The sequence below is a fragment of the Cavia porcellus genome, unplaced genomic scaffold (genome assembly GCF_034190915.1).
Source record: "Cavia porcellus strain 051 isolate PalLab524CR breed Dunkin Hartley unplaced genomic scaffold, mCavPor4.1 scaffold_1, whole genome shotgun sequence".
Classification (NCBI taxonomy): Eukaryota; Metazoa; Chordata; class Mammalia; order Rodentia; family Caviidae; genus Cavia; species Cavia porcellus.
Genome location: NW_026947484.1, coordinates 162,469,935 through 162,491,141, shown reverse-complemented (window position 1 = coordinate 162,491,141; position 21,207 = coordinate 162,469,935). Strand labels below are relative to the sequence as shown.

Sequence of the window (21,207 nt, the reverse complement as noted above, 5' to 3'; positions counted from 1 at the left end):
CCCACCACCAACTTCGTGTCATCCCACTGTCCCCTCCCGCCTTCCCTTGGGAAGGGCAGAGAGCCAGAAGCCTCAGAACTCACAGATGCTGCAGCCTCCACAAAGGGGCCCTTGATTTTGCTCAGCTGCTCGTGCAGATCGAGGGAGGGCTGCCAGTTGGTATCACTGTCTTTCTCTTGCTTCAATCCATGCAGCTTCCAACGTGGTCACCTCTAGGCAGAACGGCGGCTGGCTGGGCTGGGTGAGTGGCTGCCTGCCTGCCACCCACCAGCCCACTGGCCTACTGGGGAAACCCATCCACGCATCTGGGGAGCCCACCTAGGTACTGGATTAGTCTTTTTCCTTTTACTTGTGAGAGTTTCACTTGTCACTGTTTATCAGGCTGCTGGAGTTTGCAGGTTGTTGGGTAGATGATGATGATGATGATGATGATGATGATGATGATGATGATGATGATTAGGTTGGTTTGGTTTTTTGAAACAGGTTCTCACTGTGTAATCCAGCCTGGACTGGAACTCATTACACAGCCCAGAGTCATTCAGTGATCTTCCTGCATCAGCTTCCAATGTCCTGGCCAAGAGCATGTTTGTTTGTTTTGTTTTGTTTTTATAATCCAGAGACTGAAAGGAAATCACACTCCACTGTCCCATGGCCCATTTTGGAACTCTGTGAGGAGGGAAGTCCAAAACCATGAAGAAATGAGTTGGGAGACGTGGTCTCCCATTGCCCTGTCTACAGGTTCCGGCCGATCCCTCCTCTGCCTGATTCTGTGGGTTCATTTTGCACGGTTGCTATTCCTGCAGTTGGCCATGGTTCAAAAACATTAAATGGAAAAATTCCAGAAATAGATAGTTCATAAGTTTTGAATGATGTGAGGACATCGTTAAAATTATTCTACTCTGTTATTATTTGCTATTAATCTCTTGCTAAGCCTACTTTATAAATTCAGTGTGGCCATAGATATGGACCCCTAAGGAAACTTTATACATCAGATTTGTCACTCTCTTCTGCCACGGGAAAGGCAGTCAAGGAAGTTCTGTTCTAGCCCATTACTTTAGGCACGGTGTGTGTTCTCTAAAATTTTACGCACCTCAAATGCAGAGTCCAATCATATTCATTAGGTTGCAGGCTTTTTAAGGTTAAATGAAATAATAGATTAGAAAGCACTTTGTAAACTGAAGAAATATAAGCAAAATCCACCCAGAGAGAACAGCATTGTCAGAAGTAGCAAAAGAAAAGAGCAAAGAACAAAAAACATTTTTAAAAATACATGCAGGGCAGCTGGATGATCCTGAAGGAAGCCAGCTATCGGGGTCCAGCTGGGCCAGGAGCATCTGAACCCCAGAGTCCCTCTTCAGAGGGTTAATGAAGGAGCAGTGTGTGACACAGAGACACAATAGCGACCAGGTTGCTGTCATCTGGGGACTGCATATGCAAGGAAAATGGGTTTGGACCAATACCCGAGATCGTAGGAAGGACACAATGCCGAAGGAAATACCAGGATGGGGCGGAAAGGGAAGGAAATACCAGGGGAGGGAAGGGAAGAGACAGAGACGGGGGTTTAGCTCAGAGGCACAAGCGCCTGCCTGGCAAGTGCAAGGTCGAGAGTTCGATCCCCAGTACAGAGAGAGGGGGAGAGAGAAAGAGAGAGAGAGAGAGAGAGAGAGAGAGAATCTCCACTACTCTTGTCTACACATCCATTGATCAGAGTTTGTTCAAATAATTGGAGGTTTCAAAAGAAGGTAAAACTCAGTCATTGGTGGAAAAATGAGTGCAGTGTGAGACTACAGTATTACAAGGAATAAATCAGACCCAGGAGCTTAAATGGTTTCTGTTGTAAGAGAAGCCCTAACTCTAAATAAATTAAAGAGCAAAATAAAAGACACACAATCGGGGACTTTAGTGCAAGGAAAGGGGGACCAAGAGATGGAGGGAGGGGGCAGGCAGGGCATGGGAATAAACAGCAAATGATTCTGGGCTTAGGGCCCCATACAGGGTGAAAGACACCCCGGCAACCTCGCTGCATGCCTCCCCAGGCCTGCTGGGCTTCCTCCTCCGGAGAGCAGCTTGCCAACCTTCAAGGGCATCCGGCTTCATTGGATTAATTAAGTCATTTTCTTTGGGTTAAACTTGCACAGGAGTGTTACATCTCAGGTCAAGGCTCCCTGACCAAATCTCGATGTTCTTGGAGTGACAGTCTGTTCCCAAAACACTCGGAATCTGCACGCAGAGTTTTTAGCAAGACCATGATGCTTGTTCATGGCGGGAGGACGCCTCCCTGGTGTGACAGCTGGGTGTCTGTCACCTGGGCTGCAGTCAGTTGCTGTGCCGGATGCTGGGGCTTGTTATCACCACTTAGGGTGGGTGGTGCCCTTTCCAGATTTGTCCCAGTTGCTCTGCAGCTGGGCACCCCAGGCTCCGCCTCGGGGCTCGCAATCTGGGTCACTGCTGACAAACAGAAGATTCGGATAAATAACCATGTGGGACTTGGTTTCCTGTATGCAGGATGGGAACTGCGAGGGCAGCTCAGAGCGGTTTCAGAGTCACCATTGTCCGTGGCATGTCCAGCTCTGTGGACCTGCCACACGTGGGCTCAGGGTGGGCATTCACTGTCCCCCTCTGTGGCTCACATGTAACCTAAGTTTCCTGCTTTCTCTTCAAGCTTTGACGTGGAAAATGGCCCTTCCCCAGGTCGCAGCCCACTGGACCCTCAGGCCGGCTCGTCCTCGGGGCTGGTCCTGCACACCACCTTCCCCGGGCACAGCCAGCGCAGAGAGTCCTTTCTCTACCGATCCGACAGTGACTATGACTTGTCACCGAAGGCGATGTCGCGAAACTCGTCCCTTCCCAGCGAGCAGTGAGTACAGCACTTGTCACCCTGTCTGGTCTGACACTGAGCCTCTCCTTCCAGCCATCACCCCCTTTCGCTGCTCCCCTTTCGTTCCTTCACTTAAGGCAGAGGCAGGAGGAACCCTTAGTGGTCACACATTGTTACCCTCGCTCTGCAGTGTGGAGATTCATAGCTGATGTCTCCAGGGCTGTTAAAACCTGAGATGCAGTGTTTCGCTCACATCTGTTATTGATACTTTTAAAAAGTTTTCACTGACCTTCATTTCCTGAACTGGTGAATCATTTATGGGATGAGAACCTTAACACATTTTGCAAATCAGGCTCCAGAGAGAAGAAAAATGACAATTGGTCACCGTGTTCTCTCCCACCAGCCTTTGCTTGGTGACCACTCTGTCACCCAGCTGCACAGTAGGACCCCTCTCTGGAGCCCTCCCACAGCACCCACCAGGCTCTGGCTCCTGGATGAGACACAGTGGATTCTTTTGCCTATTTTTTTGTTCTTGTTTTGTTGCTATTGATTGAAGATCTTTAGTTTTTACTTAAAGAACAATGGCAGGGCTGTGTGCCTTGTTTATTAGATTTCTAAAATCCATTAAAATTGGATCTTGAAATCCTTCCCTGAAAGGTTTCTGGGCATGCATACAATTGTTTTTTAACATCATATGTTATAAAAATATTAGTAGTTCCCTAAAAGTTGCCAGTCTGGAAAATTCCACTGGGTTCTCTTTTTCTGTTAGAGACAGCCAAAAACATTCACCTTCTTGTGATGTGGAAAAGAGACATTTTAAACTGCAGTAGCCAGAAAGAGTCCCCCATAGCACTTCTGTGGACAAATTTGAATGAAGCACCTCAGTCCTAAACTATTTCCACTATGGTGTACCCCAAATCTCACATATTTTCCCATTCATTTGACAAACACTTACTGCTACCTCCCTACGTGGGATGAAGTATGCTAGACTATGAAAAAAAAGATGAACAAAACAGAGGGAAAAATCACATGAGTCAAAAACAAATGCCATTCACCAGAAGTCTGCATGTGGTCAGGGGGAGCAACAGCTATATAGGAATGATGAAAGGAAGACCCAGGCATGTGCATACATCCACACTACAGAATGGAAAGGAACCAACATCTAACAATCATTTACCCTGCCTCCAGGCTCTCCACATCTTCTCTGTGTTACCCGAGTAGCAGCCCTGTCTGCAGCTGGGGAAACCGAGTCCCTGAGAGATTCTGTGCGGCTGTATTTTATGTCATATCTTGTGGTGTAGCTAAGGATGATTGTATTAGCTCCATTATCTGTGGCTGTAATAAAATACCCGAGCCTAGGTAGTTTATAAAGAAAAGAGGTTTGCTTGGCCCAGCATCCTAGTGGCTGGAGGGTCTCAGTGGCACTGGTCCCTGATTGTGTATCAGTGGGGCAGAGAAATGGAAAAGAAGCCAGCCACATGCAGAAGGCTCTGTGTGAGTGTGACAGCCTCATTGTCCTGAGAATAACTCACTCTGCAGGAACGCCACTAATGCTTTCAGCAGCAACAGCCCGAAGACCTAACTGGCTCATGCTGTGCACCGCCTCTGACAGACCCCCTCCTCCCAGGGTCAGGGTGCTGCCCACCTGGCCTCCAACACCTGACCCTTCGTGGGACATGTTCAGACCACATCCAAACCCGAACAGTAACCACGTGCAAGGCGCCTGAACTTGCATCGTGTCCTTCCCTCCAAGCGTGGCAGCTCTCCAAGCAGGTGGCGCACAGACCACCCCGAGCAAAGAGACCCAGCAGCGGCTGCTCAAGTGGGCGGGGCTTGCCGCTGAGGTTCGTGTGGTGGCCCTGCATGGTGAGACTCTGGCGTTCCATTCTCCACAGAGAGCAAAGGCTCGCTATTCCCCATCGTGAGAGAGCATGGGAAATGTGGTGAGCACAGAGGAATGAGAGCCTTATTCATGGGGTATTTTCAAGAGAAGAGGCCAGCTTTGGAAGGTGGTCATTCTGCAGGTCCATCCCAGAGCTAAGCATTCTTCAAGCCCATGCTAAACAGCACAGTGGGGCTCTAGGCTAGTCACTCTCGGCAGAAGACACTTTCCAAGTCCAAGATTGCACTGATGTCTCCCTACTTGGAATCGAAGGGTTTTAGGGAATTCACACTTGAAGAGGCCTTAAAGGTCACAGTGCAGTGTGGCTTGTAGCTGGCAGAGCAGGGACCACCCTGCATGCCCCTGCGTCCAGGGCCCCTGTCACAGATGTGTCACCCTTTGTGCAATTTTAGTGACCAGTAAAATTCCCTCCAGAACTTCAGAGCCTACATGGCATTGCTGGCTTTAAGTTTATGCAAGTAAGGTTTATATGTGTAAATCACTTAGTATCACCTCACTCTTCAAAAGTAGGGACTTTAAAAACAAACGTAGGAAGGGTACAGTTTCATAAGAGCGGGAGCCTTTCTCAGGAAAACCCGTTTGTCAGTGTAATACCATTGGCTCTAACATCAGTGGAGCCAGAATGTGTTCAAGTGTTTGGGAGTAAACGACACATGATTTTGTTTTGAAAGCATTTCAGCATTACAGGAAAAAAACCCCAACAAACCAAAAAAAACTTCTCTATGTTCGTCAGTTTAGGATCTAGGAATTTACATTTCTCAATATGACCCCCCAAAAATAGAACTTGATTAATATCCAGATTCTTCTGGAATTCCATCCATTTCACTCAGGCCTTTGGATCAGTGCTCATAAAGTCTTCCTCTCAGTTATGATCCCACAGGATGGGCGGGAATGACAGAGCGGAAAAGCGGGTCCTGGACTCCGGTTGCCGACAGACCCAGGAAGAAGACGGGGTGAGGAAACAGGAGCCCAGCTGCCCAGGCCTGGCGGGCTGCAGGAGGCCCCTCCCGGCCCCTCAGGCTGCCCAGGGCAGTGCTGCTTCCAGATGAGGCAGGAAACTGCGTAACTCCACTTCCTGCACCCTAATCCTGGAAGAAACATTTCTCCGATGATGAAGTCTTTCAGGAGAGTAGGAGGAGATGACGAGCAGGGAGACTAGTAACGTACGTGAATGGCAAATTAGAAGTGGCTGTAACTAAATAAGCCCTTCTAGTGAAGGGGAACAAACAACCACGGGGTCCCAACAGGCGATTTCGGACACCTTCCTGGATATGGTGATAACCGTGGGCTTCTGTCCAGTTCCGGGGTCACAGACATCTCTGGAGTGATGCCTTTGCACACTGAGACTCGGGTGGGAACACAAAGTTCTAGAGATCAGGGAAGCCTGCTTGGTTACCAAGAGCTCTGGCAGGATCTGCCTGGGACAAGAAGAGCTTTGCTTGTCCACCTGCGAAGCACAGGGAAGAAGGCTGCCCCCGGCCACCCTCTCTGCAAAGGCTTCCATCGGAGAGGAGCTTCGGAAGCTGCTGCTGACCCGAGGACTGGTGATTTCTGGAAAGCTGTGTCAACCAAAATGAGACCTAGAACCAAGAGGGTGAGCACCAAAAATAATTTCTCAAATTTAAGACTTGGTTATTGATGAGTTTCCCAAAATGTACAAGGAGGGTTCTGTGACTCCAGTTACCAGCTGGATATTAAGGCGTGGCGACTCTTGGTAGGCTCTAAATTGTCTGTAAGAGACAGACACATGGGTGGAGTGTGTCCTGTGTCTGCTGTTCTATGCAAAGCCCATGTCAACTCCTTCACCTCCATGTCCCCAATTCCGGGTCCTGTCCTGTTCTCACTGTAAAGACAAAGGCGTGGGAGATGCCCAATGGGCACCAAAGCTGGCCCCTGGGGTCTGAGAGGCTCAAACCATGTGTGAGGCCAATACCTCAGCTCTAAGTGAGGTTGAACACCCGCGTCCTGGTGCTAATCTGTCCTCTGCCTGCCTTTCCAACTGTGCTGAGGATCTTATTCATGCTTTGAATAAATATCTACTTAACCTTACGTACTTTGCTAACAAATAAGGCAGTGTCCCTGCCTCGGAGGGAGCTGAGAGTAGCAAAGGTGTAAACAGAGCCGGTCGGGCAGGCCGGAGGCCCGGCATGACTGACTCTGGCGTGGGGAGCGTTGTGGGGACCGCAGCTCAGTGTGGCTGAAGCGGAGGAAGGAGAGATGAGGATGGAGAAGGAAGGAGGCCTCGCTGTGGAAGACCTTGGAGGCTGCCCTTCATGCTGTCAGCAAGCTGTGGGAGCACAGAGCTTTTTAAAGCAGAAAAGCATAAAAGGTGTTCGCAATGCTCTGTTCCCATGGGAAGGGAGGTTTGGACAGGGAACGGGGTGAACCCCAGACAGCAGGCTGCGTTGGTGATCACGGAGCGGAGCTCAGGGGTCTGCATCCCAGCAGGTCCGGCGGCACCTGATTAATGTTTGCCAACTGAGATCAACAGGGACTGGTGGCTGATTGTGAGGGTGGGCAGAGGAGCTTCAAGTCTGGCCAAGGAGACGGACGTTTGCACCCTTCCCTGGGATCCGGGGCTTTCTTATATCACAGGAAATAATGACTGAAGGCATTGAACTGTGAGGTACAGGATAAACAGGAACACCGCGACTGAGCAGGAACAGGCCTGAGCGTCCTGAAGAGAAGAAGCAGACACGAGACTCCATGTGTAACATTAAAGATGCCTATCAGAACAGGCCAGGGGGCACTGGGGTGGAGAACACAAAAGGATTTTCTGCGCCAGCCCCCGTCCCTGGGACTGGTACCCGCATAGCACTTGCTTCATCCCCATGGGACCACGTGTCACAGGTGAACTTAGGACGCCAGGAGGTTGCCTTGTGGCTCACAGCAGGTGCTAACACAGCTGAGAAGGGAACACTGTCTTTCTGCAAAACCGGGCTCCAAACTCAGCTCTCTGAAAGACAGACAGACCACCATCGCTTTGGAGAAAAGTACAGATGCAATCACGGGAGGAGGGAGGAAACAGAGGCTAAATTAATACATAAAATTGAGAGTCAAGGCGAGAGAAGCAACATTTTGACCTCCAGAAAGCGAGAGAAGCAACATTTTGCCCTCCGGAAAGCCACATCATTTCCCAGAGCAAGACCTACACTAAACTGAGACGCCGTCCTAAGATTCATCTTCCCGTCGCCGCGCTGTGACAGTGTAGTGTGCCAGTCTGACCACTAGGTGGTGCCCGCGCCACGCCTCTGAACAGCTGAATGTTCCAGAGGAATTGCTTCCCCTGGTGGCTTGGCCAAAGGAATATGGCTTTGATAATCAAGATCTTTGCTATTGTGAAGCCAGTGTGCTCTTCGTTAGTAATATATCCAATCGCTTTTTAAAACTTCAGGATATTTCCATGGTCTTTAAGCCCCCCCCCCGAACCCGTGTGTGTGTGTGTGTGTGTGTGTGTGTGTGTGTGTGTGGGTGTGGGTGTGTGTGTTTTCTGAGCCTTATTACAAATCATCTGAGGATCTACCTACCAGTCTTTATCCCACGTGCATTAGCTTTGGCAACTTGGTGCTTCCAGCAGGCCAATGTCAGGGAACTGCGAATCCTCCTCCTGCTTCTGAATATTCTCTTCTAAGTCTCAGAATTCCATAACGATACACCTCTGCCCTGTTAATATCTGCTTCTTCCACTGGATCATTAGTTCGTAAACCTTAGTCACCTCACAATTCTTTCCCAAATGTCCCAGGCACTCTCTGCAAGGAGTGTGTGCTGTGTCATTTCACTTGAATCAGATATTTAGACTTCAGAAGTCCAAGAGGCACCAAAGATCTGCCTTACTCCGGATTCCTTACCTGGTCCCTGGACTCAGCCTGACATCTCATGGACGAGATGAATTTCACATCAGAACCCTGAGCAAATGGCAACAATTTTCATTCATCTCAAGTCTGGCCCAAGAAAATAGCCTGGGGAGGGGCGGTGTGGGCCGCAGCCCACCACACCACTCCACTGATCACAGTGGGTACTCTCCTAAGGCTGCCTCGCCCTGAGGCGACATTCCAGGAACCCCAGGTGTTGGCTTTCTTGTCTCTGTAGCACCTATGCATGCTGGATGTTTTCCCACTGCGGTGCCTTTGTTCTTGCCGTGTGCTCATTGCCTGCCTCTACCTCTGGCCTTTGTAAGACTTGCCCCCCAGTTCATCTTAGGCACTCTCACTCCATCAGTCTTTTCTCCCTCCTCCAGCTGATACCTAACCCCTCCTTGGACCCCATTAGGCATCTGTGGTTTATATTTATCCATCTCAACTCCTGTCTGTTTCAGTTTTAAACGTATTATTGTCTCCCTTGCGTGGTTTTGATTTTGAGGATCCTAGTTCCTGTGTAGTGTGATTTCCACCTTTGAGCTTCCTCTGTAAAGAAAGAAATGTGTTTGAAAGTACAGATTTGGGGGCAGAGCAGCCTCAGTTCTACTGATTAGCTCCCTGCTAGGTAAGAGCTGCTAAACTGCTCCAAGGCTTTGTGTTGGCTGTCACAGGGGGGCAGTAAGGGTGCCTGCTGCCCCCAACCTTATTGCAAAAATTAAATGAGATAATGCACAGAGAAGGTCTCCAGGCAGTCACCACACCGAGGATGCTTCATCTTTGTCATCGCACTTTGCATCCTCACTATTGAAAGTGAACCCGTAAAGACTGAGCAGAAGAGGCGTCCAGCTGGAGGTGAGGACAGAAAAGCACCACAAGGAGCCAATGCTAAAAGTCTGTGTTGGAGAAGGAACCAAGAAGGACATTGTGTGAGCATGTGAGTGTGTGTGTGTGTGTGTGTGTGTGTGTGTGTGTGTGTGTGCATGTGTGTGGTGTCCAGCTCCGGCTCTCCCAGCCTCCCGTAGTGGCCGGCACAGGACAGCTGCTTAATAATTGCTGGTTGTGCTCATATGCATGGGCATGGCTAAGCCGGTCCTGGGGTCGATGGTAAGGAGGGAGGGGGCAGCGTCCCCAGCTCCTGCGCCATTGCTTGCACTCACGCCAGGACAGCAGATTGGCCTGGTCTTGGGACTTGGGCCATCTCATTTCCTAAAACCTTCCACAAGGGGTGGGGAGTTAGCTCAGCCGCACAGGTGCCTCCCCTGCAAGCACGAGGTTGAGTTCGATCCCCGGGACCAAAGAAGTATCTAAAACCTTCTACAGAGAGCCTGCTGAGTGTGGGCTTAAGGAGAGCAAGGGCTAGAGAACCCTTTTTTCTTTTTGTCTTTTCCAGACAGGGTCTCACTAAGCTGTTCAGGCTGGCCTTGGGCTCACTTTACAGCCCAGGCTGGTCTCCAATTTGCAATGATCCTCCTGCCTCAGCCTTCGGAGTGCTGGGATCATAGGCGTGCACCACACACCCAGCTTCAGGAAGTATTCGTGACCAATCCTGAGTACAGATGGACAAGATGTGAGATGCAGCTTGGTGGGATCTCGGGGCTTAAAGGAGTGACTTGTGTGGCTTTAGTAGGGACAGTCTATACATGCCCATTAAAAGCATTTCTGAGGTACTTTAAGAAAACAAAAATATGTTAACAACAGAAAAGTAATGGAATTCCCAGACATAATCTGTGTGTGAATGGCGTTAAGCCTGTGGTCTAAAACAACAACAGCCAGGAAATCCAAAGTTCCCCTTTCTCCACCCTGTTATACCATTTTTTCCGATGCCCTGAGTGCCTCGGGGAAGCCCCTTCTGATTTCCGTGGCCCTGGAAGCCAAACCCACAGGTCGCTTTGAATTACAGGACCCTGCGTCAGCTTCTAGTGGGACTGCGGCCTGAGGGTAGGTGATTACTCGCAAAGGTTTCCTGGGAAACCACTGCAGACCTGGGCAGCATGGACCTGGTGCTGCTTTTTTTCTTTCATGCCCTTGGGATCGCCATTTTACCTAACTGTGGGTCCTCTGCAGGCCAAAAGGTCCTCTATGGCATGGGGCTGCTAACACCGATTCAGTCTGCCCCAACCTCTAAGACCCCGTAATTACAAGCGGACAGCATTGTAAAATATGTCTTTTCTCTCTCTCCACTAGACATGGTGATGACTTGATTGTCACTCCTTTTGCCCAGGTACGTGCCACGTTCACCCCGGTTCACTTTTCCTCTGCCCTGGGTGTGGTTTGTAAATGTGGCTCTCACCCTGGCCGTGGGCCCCTTTGTCCTCACCCTGTGAAAAATTTTCCTCCTAGGTGCTGGCTAGTCTGCGCAGCGTGAGGAACAACTTCACCCTGCTGACGAACCTCCACGGAGCGACCAACAAGTAAGCACTGACGTTCGTGGGGCCGTGAATTTCTTTCCACGAAGGCAGAAACACTGAGAGCTCTGAAAGGAGCCCACACTGCTGGGCTACACTCACCCCACAGGGAAACCAAGCCTGGGATAGAGCGTCCTGGAAATTGAGAGCAGGTTAGAAATTGCTAGAAATGATCCGGTTTGAGTTTATTAAGTTTGGGACCCTGAGTATTTAGCCCACTGTAGAAAATCAACAAATAAAATGAAAGGAAGCATCTCATACATTTGCCAGTTTGGAAGTAATGACCACAAATGCTATTAAAAATGCTTTTCTATAGGAAGGTATGAATTCAGAGCCCCCCAAATTAAAAGCACCCCAAAACTCAGGTCCAAGTTACTGTGGTTTCGTTTTGGAGGGTAATATAGAAACAGGTTCCTGGAGCTGAGGAGGAAGCAGAATTATGTTCCCTTCTGTCCCCAACTGCATAGTGAGTGCGTTCCCTGCAGTTAAGGCTTCTATTCCTTGGTCTCCTCATCTGTGAAGCAAGCAGTGGAACTGGTTCCCTGCAGTACCTTTCTCCTCCGAAGCCGTCTTCACCCCTGAGCCCAATCAAGGACTATGACGCTCACTTCGGTGCACATTTAAAAAGCGCGTCACTGTCCCTGAGCATCCCGGCACCCATGATCCAGAATGGCAGGGCTGAAGCAGGCTTTTAGAACCATTGATTTAGGCAGATACGGTAGCATAGGCCTGTGATCCTGGTACTCAGGAGGATGAGGCAGGTGGATCCCAAATTCAACCGCAGTCAGGGCAACTTAGCAGCTCAGCAAAGCAGGTCTGAATAAAAAATATTTTAAATGGCAGATGATGTAGCTCGGGGTGAAGGTTCTGGGTTCATCCCTCAGTTCCAAGCACACACACGTGTACACACACAAGACCACTCATTTAACCTCTTGCTTTGTTGGAAGAGAAACCCACATCTTGAGGAACCCAACAACCAGCAAATGAAAGGATGTACGCTAAAGACACGGTAGAGGAGAAACCTACATCTCCTGAGGCTTCGGCCAGCGCTCACCACAGAGTACCCCAGCTCTGCAATCTTTGTGAAGTTACCGACAATCCTGTTTTGCTTTTTCCGGAACTGAGCTCAGGTGTAGAGTCTGCTTTCACTGACAACTGTCGCTGACCTCTAGTTCATGTCCAGGCCTCTTTGGGTGCTAATTTACTCCCCTCGATGGGGCCATTCCCAGCCTGGCTCCCTCCGCTTCTAAATTCTTCTCTAAACTTCCACCAGAGTAAACCTCCCCATGAGCTGTGTGGCTAGTGTTGCTCTCCAGCTGAAGGCCCTGCAGCCATCCACCGTCATCGCTGGCCATTAGAGAAATGCAGACAAAAACAACACTGAGTTTCATCTCAGCCCAGAGAGAGTGGTCACCATGCTGGGGAGGCTGTGGGGAAGAGGGCGCCCTTCTATGTTGTCAGTGGGAATGTAGATCAGTGCAACCACTATGGAAGTCAGGAGGGAGAGTCTCCCAAACACTACAAAGAGAGCTTCCATTTAACCCAGACAGTCCCTGTCTAGGTGTCTTCACCAAAGTGTTAAAGTCGTCCTACTATAGTGATCCACGCACCTCTGTGGGGAAGGGGACCGGAAGGTGGTGAAGGGGAGGAAGGACGGGGAGGGGATGAAACATGAATAAGGATGATTTGTGTGCCTGTACCACTCCACGTGGAGCATAGTCATCATCACTGCAAGAATGAACCGATAAACAAAAGGTTCCCACGCAGGTGGCTGGCCCCCGAGGCACCTGGTGACCCAGCTCGAGTTAGTGAGGTTGGGAGCAGGTTGGATTTATTTTAGTGCAGTGTGCAAGCTGAACGCTCCTAATCTGAAAATCCAAAATCTGAAATATTTTGATCACTGTCGTGATGCTAAAAAACAAACAGCTCCACCCTCGACCCCATGTGACAGCTTCAGTGAGTGTAAGTACAGTGACGTGACCAGTAACCCACCACGGGCTGTGTGCACACGGCATGTGTGAAACACAGGTGAATTTTGTGCTTGGATTTGAGGTTCACTCCTTAGACACCGCACTAGGAATATGCAAATATTCCAAACCTGGTAAAAGCCAGAATCCTGAAACCCTTCTGACCCCGGGCATTTGGGATAAGGGATTCGCATGTGGGCTATGAAATGCGGAGGTTGTCCGCCAGCCCCCCAGAGCGGCCTTCCCGCCTGCCCACCCTAATGCATTTGTCTTGGGCAGGCTGCTCGCTCATGCACCTGTGTGAGCATTGACAGATGTTTCTTGAGCGTCTACTCCGCTAAGCACTGATGGCACAGTGGTGATCAGAACAGTCAGCCACTCTGCCTTGCAGACTTTCCAGCCCCTCTGCTCTGAAGCAGCTGGGCTGGAGAGCAGGGCAGGGAGACCAGGTCTCAGCCTTTCGGGGCCCTGTGGTTCCCTGCAGAGCCCCTCCCCAGCAAGGTGGGCTTCCTGTTCTCTCTTCTGGCAGTGGGTCTTCCCAGGTCCCAGGGCTGCTGAGTCAGTTGCCTGCCTTTTATAATAGTCTGCTCTGGCGTCATCTCTAGTGTTACCTTTACCGAGATGCTGTCTCTAGCCTTCTGGGGCTCTGCTGAGTGTCCCTCATTTGGCCTGAGGACACTAAAGATCCTGCCCTTCTCTCCTGGATCACTGCCCGTCTCTGCTTCTTAAGGAGGAGATTTGTGTTTATTTTCCTTTGACTTCCCAAGAATTAACAGAATGCCTGACATCTAGTTTTTGCTCCATAGCTGCTTGACATGCATATGAGTTTCTGAATAAATAATTGTTGGAAAAAGATTAGTTAGGACAAAAAAAAAAAAATGAAGAGCAATGCCTTCCCTGTCCCTGCCCCTTTTCTTTATAAATGTGGCCTACGAGTCACACTTACTGGCTTCGTAACTCACTTCTAACCTTTGAAAATTGTGTACTTGGACAAATGAAATACCTTCTCTCTATCTGTTTCCTGATCTAGGATTGTTAAGATGATTAAATGAGGCGGTATTTCTAAAGCACCTAAAATAGCGCCTAGCACCGTGAGTGCAAGCTATGGTGACTGACAGTTATTTCTCCTGCTGAATCCAGAGACACAGGGGCTTCACGTCTGGCCCTGCAGTAACAATCATCGTACTTGATAGTCACGTATTCTAGATCACCTCCACTCCATGCATAAGGAAGCAAGGATGGAACAACTAAAGGACTTGCACGTGACCATGCAGCTTCTCCCAGGGAGGCCATCCACCTCTCCCTGCAATGCTTTTCCCATCTATTGCACTCTTTCAGTCTCCTGGGTTACGTATGGGAAGAAAGCCCTGGAAGGCTTTGGAACAGAAAGCTTTCAGGAAGCACTCAGGACTAGATGAAGGTTAGAGAGCCTGAAAGGGGAGATGTGAGCTGAGCCATATTTTCGGGAATGTGCATGGGAAAGCAGGCCCTGGACCACACAGACATAAGTGAGGTTGCGAGGAAGGGCAGGGTAAGGAACAGGTCAGAGGTGCTTACCATAAGCAGACTCAAAGCTGCCACACTGCACAGCCCTAAATGGGGGGTGGCATGGCCAGGGGGTTCTTCTTTGCAGTAGACCTGAAATGGGCAGCCTCACCCTGCTGGTTAATAAGCTGTGTCAGTTTCGACTCTTTCTCAAGAATCAGTTCTATGTGCAGCCTTACTGTCCTGTGGTCACTTTAACTTTTAGGAACCGAGAACCAGGGAACCGTGCTCGCCATGCAGAGCACTTCCCCAGAGTCGTTCCCATACTCTGGCTAAGGTTCACCCTCAAATCATGGTCATCTCATTCCTTCGTGTGACCACAATTACCAACCAGACTAGATCTCCAACAGCAAGACAGCGTCTTTTAATTTTCTTCATATCCATCCCCATATTTGAACAGAGTTGATCACATTAGTAATTTCCAGTATTTCTTTGTAACTAACACCGAACAAAAATTGAAGCCAGGACAAATATCCATTAGCACCTCTCCAATGGAAGACAAGATAGATCAGTGTAGCCCAGGCTAAGACCTTCGGGGCGGGGTTGGGCCACCAAGGGAACAAGTTAGAGAACTCAAGTGCAATCAGTGCAAATCTGCAATATTTCTAGAAACTCAAAGCCCTAAAACAACAGGATAAAATGCAAGAAAAGGGCATAAAGACAAGACATCTGCCTGGAGCAGACACACACCCACAGAGGAGTAATTTACACTGCCAGCTGCAACTTAAGATTGGTGGGATTCAGAAGTTGCTTTCTGGCCATGTTTGACTGGGGCTGCAGTGCACCACTCCCTGTCTTGACTGCAACACTGAAGCAATAATTATGTCCTTGGAGTGGTTTTAATGAGACATCTGGCTCGTGCGGTTTGCTGCATGAAAAGGAACTCCCACGTAGAACCATACTGCTCTGAAGTTAAAGCTTCTTTTATCTTGGCTGTTTGCTCTGCACAAAAGTTGTGCACTGTGGGCTAAATTCTGCCACCCAAGGGGTGAAAATCTCCAATATCCTGTCGAGGTGATTTCTTCGCACTTCCGTAAGACCTCCAGTTGAGGGATGCTTGGGTGAGCCTGCATTGCTTGGCTGCAAATTAAAGCCTATGTTTCTTCTGTCCCGGAAGTTAAGTTTGAAACTGTGGCTTTCATTTAGAGCTGCTAACTCAGATAAGCATCCCTAGAGCACTTCCTGGCTGCCAGCTTGTGCCAGTGGCATGGTCGTGGGTACAGTGAGGGTGGTCACGTTTGGTTATCAGTAAGCAGAGAATGGAGCTGGAAGCAAAGTACCCTCTTTGTCACCCAGTGCTGTCACTGCCTCACAAAGGCCTGTGGCCATCCGGAAATCATGTCACATCTGTTTTAGCAATCTCTCAAAGCGTTATTTTGTCAAAGGGGCTGTGATCTTTGGGAGAAAACTAATAACCACTTAAATTTTTTAGTGTATAGTTGAAACCTCTTTCATTGCTTTCTGTACTCTGGCCTGGGATTTTAATTAGCTGAGAATAATAAATTCTTGAGCATTCAGAACTGGAAAAATCCTAGCCACATTTCCTCAGCGTAAGCAGAGAAAGAGATGGAAAACCCCTCACCCAGAACCTGGCACATTGTAAATCAGTAGTAAATGTACATGCTGCCTGTTCTCCCCTCATGAGGAACAAACTAAAAAGCTTGGTGAGTTGTTGAGGCTTTCACAGTGGGAGATGCCTGAGGCAGCGGCGGGATTCCCGCCTTCCTGTGCATGGCCGTGTACTCTCCTCCTGGTGCTATTGGAGCTGGAAAAAATTAGCTGCCAAGGCTCCTGTCACACTCTGCACCAGCCAGGCATGCAACTTGTTCCGATTCTTCTGCTAGTTAGGGACCACCGGAAATCAGCCAAGCAAATCCACTTTCTCTCGCACACATCACAGTTTGGTATCAGGCACTCCCCTGCCCCATAAGCCGTGCTATGGCTTTCGGAAGCCACTTGTGCATCTAAAATGTACCAAACCTCTTCCTTGCAGCAGGTATCAGGCATAAATGATAAACCAAATGAACACAGTCCCTGCCTTTCCAAAGCTCCTGCACAGGGAGGCTTATACAAATTAATAACTCTAAATAAAAACCATAGTTTCAAAAATAATTTTGGAGCAAAGGAATGTGTATCATACCTCTGATTTCCAGGTAGAAAATTGAGATTTTTGACATTGAGGGCCTCCTAGATCTGAGAGTCCTTCCCTAAAAGTCTTTGGCACTCAGGCAAAGATACAAAAATATCACAGCGTGTTAGGAATCTAGCAGACGTTCATCAGACACTTGAGTTACCCCAGATATCACACTGGCTTTGCAGCAGCGCAGCTCAGAACGCACACAGCCTTGGTTCACATTTCTCAGGTGTGTCGGGGAGATGGCGAGGAAGAGGAGGAATAGGCTTGGGCATAGGGTACTGCAAAACACAGGTGAGGGCCACTGCAGGAGGGGGGCTCTCTCCAGGAGGAGATGCTGGGACGTGTGAGCGAGGTAGCACCTTAAAGAGGGGCACACAGGTGCTGTGCACAGAGGGCACAGGAGCCACAGCCCCAAGGGAGCAGTTCGGTTCAGGGAACAGCACCAATACATAGGGGAAGAAGGAGCAGATAAAACATTCACTCCAAGTTGCCGGCTCCTCGAATACATTCATCTCAATGTTTGGTTCAATGCGTAGTTCCTCGGTGTGCTCGGAATTCACACTGTTCACCAGAAGGCGAAGCTGGTGGTTCCTGCAGAGGGAATAAGAAGAGGGGTCAGGACCACATCCTGTTGCTGACAGGTCCCAAGTTAGGGGTGCAGATGCTAGGACCTGTGTGAGTTGAACAGGAGGAAATGACCCTGGAGGTCCTAGGAGATCAGCAGGAGGACCGTTCTCAGCCCAGGGGTTCATGTCTTTTGGAGAAGATGCTGGGCCTTTGAAAGCTGGAGGTCGTATTGCTTGCCCAGCAGAGGAACAGTCTAAGCAGTGGCAGGAAAGATACACCACATGTCCATGCGAAGGAAGCCCTGGAGTTTGACCTCAGCAGTGTAGAGTCATTTTTTCCCTTCACCCATCTGTCCATCCATCCGTCTACCCATCCATCTATCCATCCATCCCGCTCATTCACTCCTTTATTCTTCCACTCAATAATTATCACCCAGGACTTGGCAGATGAAGGGATATCTTTGGTTCTCCCAGTAGTAAACAAATGTTCGCTGCTGACACAGAATTTCCCTGGCACCCAAAGAGCCTTCTGTTGAACGCTCATCCGACAAGGCCCATTTTCATCCCAACTTGAAATTTCTGTCAAGGAGGAAAGGATCCTTGAACGCACTCAGCCAGTCAGTGGTTGGAGACGGAAGGTCAGATGGGGGAAGAGGCCGCGGAGATAAGCTGGAGAAGCGTGCTGAGGCCAGAGAGCAAAGTACTGTGCTAGATCCAAGAGTTCAGAATTTAATCTCTCAATTTTTCTGGTAAGCAGTCCTCCGTATGGGTGCAGACATTAGCAGCTGATAGCTGGAAAAGCTGCCCTTTGGAGTGAAGAGTCATGGCTTAGAACCATGTGCGTCTCAGCTTCTCTGAGTTACTCCAAGTAGAAGCTAGGAGGTACCTAGCACTACCCAACTGGAGGAGGGCAGCCCTGGAGGACAACTGTTGCCTTCTCTTGTCACATGTGGGTGCCAGTTCCACGGAGGGTGCCTGGGGTCATCCAACTAGAAAATCATCAGTAGTGTAGACCCTGTCCAGAAACTGCAGGTACCAAGTAAGGTGACACAGTAATGGGGTCCCTGAGGGAGCCGGGACAGTCTGCAGCACCTGAAAACCCAGCACAGAACTCTGCTTGTTTCTCACACTCCCTTGCGCCTGGGAATGAGTGGATGAGGAAAATACAGATTCCCCAGCCTGGCAGCGGCCTCTCCGGAGATGGGGAAAGGCACTCACTAGTTCCCAAATGATCTGATGCTCTCCCAGGCCCTCTGGCTCACTCATTGCCAATACCCTGAGCCGGGGTGGCTGGGGTAGAGTCTTCCTGAGTCCCAGTAGCTCTGCTTGCGTGGTCCCAGGCAGAGCAGCATCAGCAGTGCCTGGAGGTTTGTCGCAATGCAGACTGCAGAGCGAGCCCGGGCCTGCTGAGTCAGGAAGTCCAGAGTGGAGTCTGGGAGATTGCTGTCCAGGTAACAGCGACAGGCCCCAGCACTGACACACAGCTCCGTCCTCTCCTGGGTCACTCAGAGCCTGGCAGAGGGTTTTGTGCAAAGGATGAGGCTGGTGATACTGATGTAGAGGTACAGAGAAGGGAAAGAAAAGGAGGAGAATCCCCAGTGCTGGGGACCTGGTTTGTTCGCTTGTTTCCCCGACCTTGCTCAGTGACAGTGCCCAAGGTCCTCCATGCAAAGACTTCCCTCAGTGACAAAAGTCAGATTCCTGATTTCAGGATCTGTGTGACCTTTGCCCAATGACTTTGCCTCTCTGGGTCACCATTTTGTGAGGTGCAAAAATTCCGCTGGGGCTTTTTAACCACACTGCCCAAAGCCATTGGAGTCCACCCTGTCCTTTGGGGCAGGACCCAAGCCAGCATCTTCTCCTGTAAGTCTCCTGGACCAGCATGGCTGGGGACTTGGAGCAAAGGCCTTCCCTCCTGGAGCACCTGAGCCTTCTGGGGCTGCGTGGAGGGAAATTCCAGGCCATCTGTACATGAGAGCAATGCAGCCAGTGGTACGGGTTCTCCTTCCAGAAGTGGCTCTGTGTCACTGGGTGGCCGTGAGGATTGCAGGGCTCTGGTGCCACAGCAGGTGGGGGTGTGAATGCATAAACTCAACTCAGTCCCCCTCTTCTTCTCCACAGGAGGTCCCCAGCCACCAGCCAGCCTCCCGTGTCCAGAGTCAGCCTGCAAGGTAGGCCGTGTCACTTGAGATCTGCTCCGTGTTTCAGGGTCGCCATTGGCCCACTGTCTCAGGAATGTGTAGAGCAGGCAGGTGTGTTTGCGAACCCTGACTCTCAGAAATGCATCTCTCAGCAGCCTTTTCCAGTGGTACACTCTGCTTAGTGTGAACCTCAGTGAAAAGCAAGAGCAGGACTTTGGCCATCATGTGGCCCTGCTTGCAGGATGAGGGGAAAGTAGATACCCCTGTCTCCCAGCAGAGCAGCCAGGGGGCAGGACTGTGTTAGATGCAGCGTGACCTCAGCATCCAGCCCCAAAGAACTACAGGAGGGACAACCTCAAAGAGCCCAGGTTTCCCTCTTAGCATCCACTGCAGGTCCTACTGGACGCTGCCTCCTTTCTGAGTGTGAAGCCGAAAGTTCTGTCCTGATCACAGTCGTTTCTTTTGAAAGTCACCCAGCTTTTTCTTCCAAGGTATAGCTTTTAAGAAGAACTGTTCTCTTAGCTTTCAGAGCTCTGCTGTCAGAGCAGCACTGAACACTCAGGAAACTCAAGGCCGTAAATGACCTTTCCTAAAGTCGAAAGGGAGCTTTCCTCCTTGAACCTGCCCCAGAATTGTGGCAGTGAATTTCAGCAAAACGCAACAGGAGAACTGAGATCTCCTGACATCTACCGCACACTGGTTCTGCCCTGCTGGGGCGTGGTAACCACCTGCTAGCATTATGACCTTAAGTGTCACGGAAGTATTTATAAAACTTCTAACACCACAGAACAAAGGCAGCGCATTCGGTCGGCTCCCTCACTTCTGAAGTATTGATGGTAGATGCTTTATGACATATTTTTATAAGATTGACAGCAAAAATAAAAGTGAAAGAAAGACATTAATAAAGGCGAGCTTAGTCGAGAGCTCTATGGTACAAAAGAAAAAGAAGTAAACAGCTCTATCTATGGACTTCAAAAACCCAGTGGCTGGATGTATTATTTCCTTCAGAAGTTTTATAAAAAGAAACAAAACAGAGTGTGCTAACATATCACTGGCATTACATATTCGGAGATCAAAGAAGCTGGTTTTCGAAACTCCTTCATTTCTTCAATTGGCCTGCCGGTGAGGTGCTCCTGCCGGCATCTTTGTTTGCCAAATTTAATAAAGATGTTTCTGACATCCGTTTGGATATTGAGATGTATTTTTTTCCTTGGGGTAAATACTGACAAACACCAGGAGCATAGGTGATATCTACAGTTCTGTAAATGTGCTCATTAGGTACAGAAGCTAGGTGAAATCATTCCGTGAGTATTGGCACAATAACCACAGCTTGGCAACTAGAGGCTCTTTTGCTAAATTCTTTAAAACAATGGAGCACAGAAATGACAATGCCACTTAGGCAATTTGTTTTCATCTGTCTCTGTGGCAAACTACAAAAATCCTGGCTTTTCATTGGGAAGAGAATGCAGTGATACCAATTATTACGTAATTAGGGGTTTCAAAATCCTCTCGGCGTTTAACCACAGTCAGAAGAGGAAGGAGGGAACACATCCCGTGTTTTGTTCTTATTATCAGCTTAAATAAGCCAGGCAGATTTTTCCTGTTATTTTAATATTTATCAGCATATGACAAAGAGGGGTGTTTAAATAGTAGCTTTTAAAGAGTAACAAAAAATAAATGGCTCAGATGACAGACTGGAGAACCGGAGTGCTGGGTTTAAAACATGATGGTTTTGTGATCATTAGATCAGGGTTTCAGTTACTGAACTCGTGTGTTTCATTTTAAATCTAATGTGAAAGGACAAGAAAGCCATGATAATTTAAACAGATTTAGCAACAATGTAGTTTATTAGCAAGCACTGACTTACA

General features: G+C 49.2%; 1 protein-coding gene across 5 annotated transcripts in view; it reads left to right on the top strand.

Moving 5' to 3' along the window:
- The window catches only part of Pde4b (phosphodiesterase 4B), a 526,060-nt gene that overhangs the window by 409,217 nt on the left and 95,636 nt on the right, over positions 1-21,207 (top strand). For all 5 annotated transcript variants that reach the window (XM_063258980.1, XM_063259006.1, XM_063258986.1 and 2 more), the window contains 4 exons: positions 2,663-2,857; positions 10,763-10,799; positions 10,919-10,989; positions 19,320-19,369. In XM_063258980.1, coding sequence (XP_063115050.1) covers positions 2,663-2,857; positions 10,763-10,799; positions 10,919-10,989; positions 19,320-19,369 — 353 coding nt within the window. The remainder of the gene's footprint in view (positions 1-2,662; positions 2,858-10,762; positions 10,800-10,918; positions 10,990-19,319; positions 19,370-21,207) is intronic.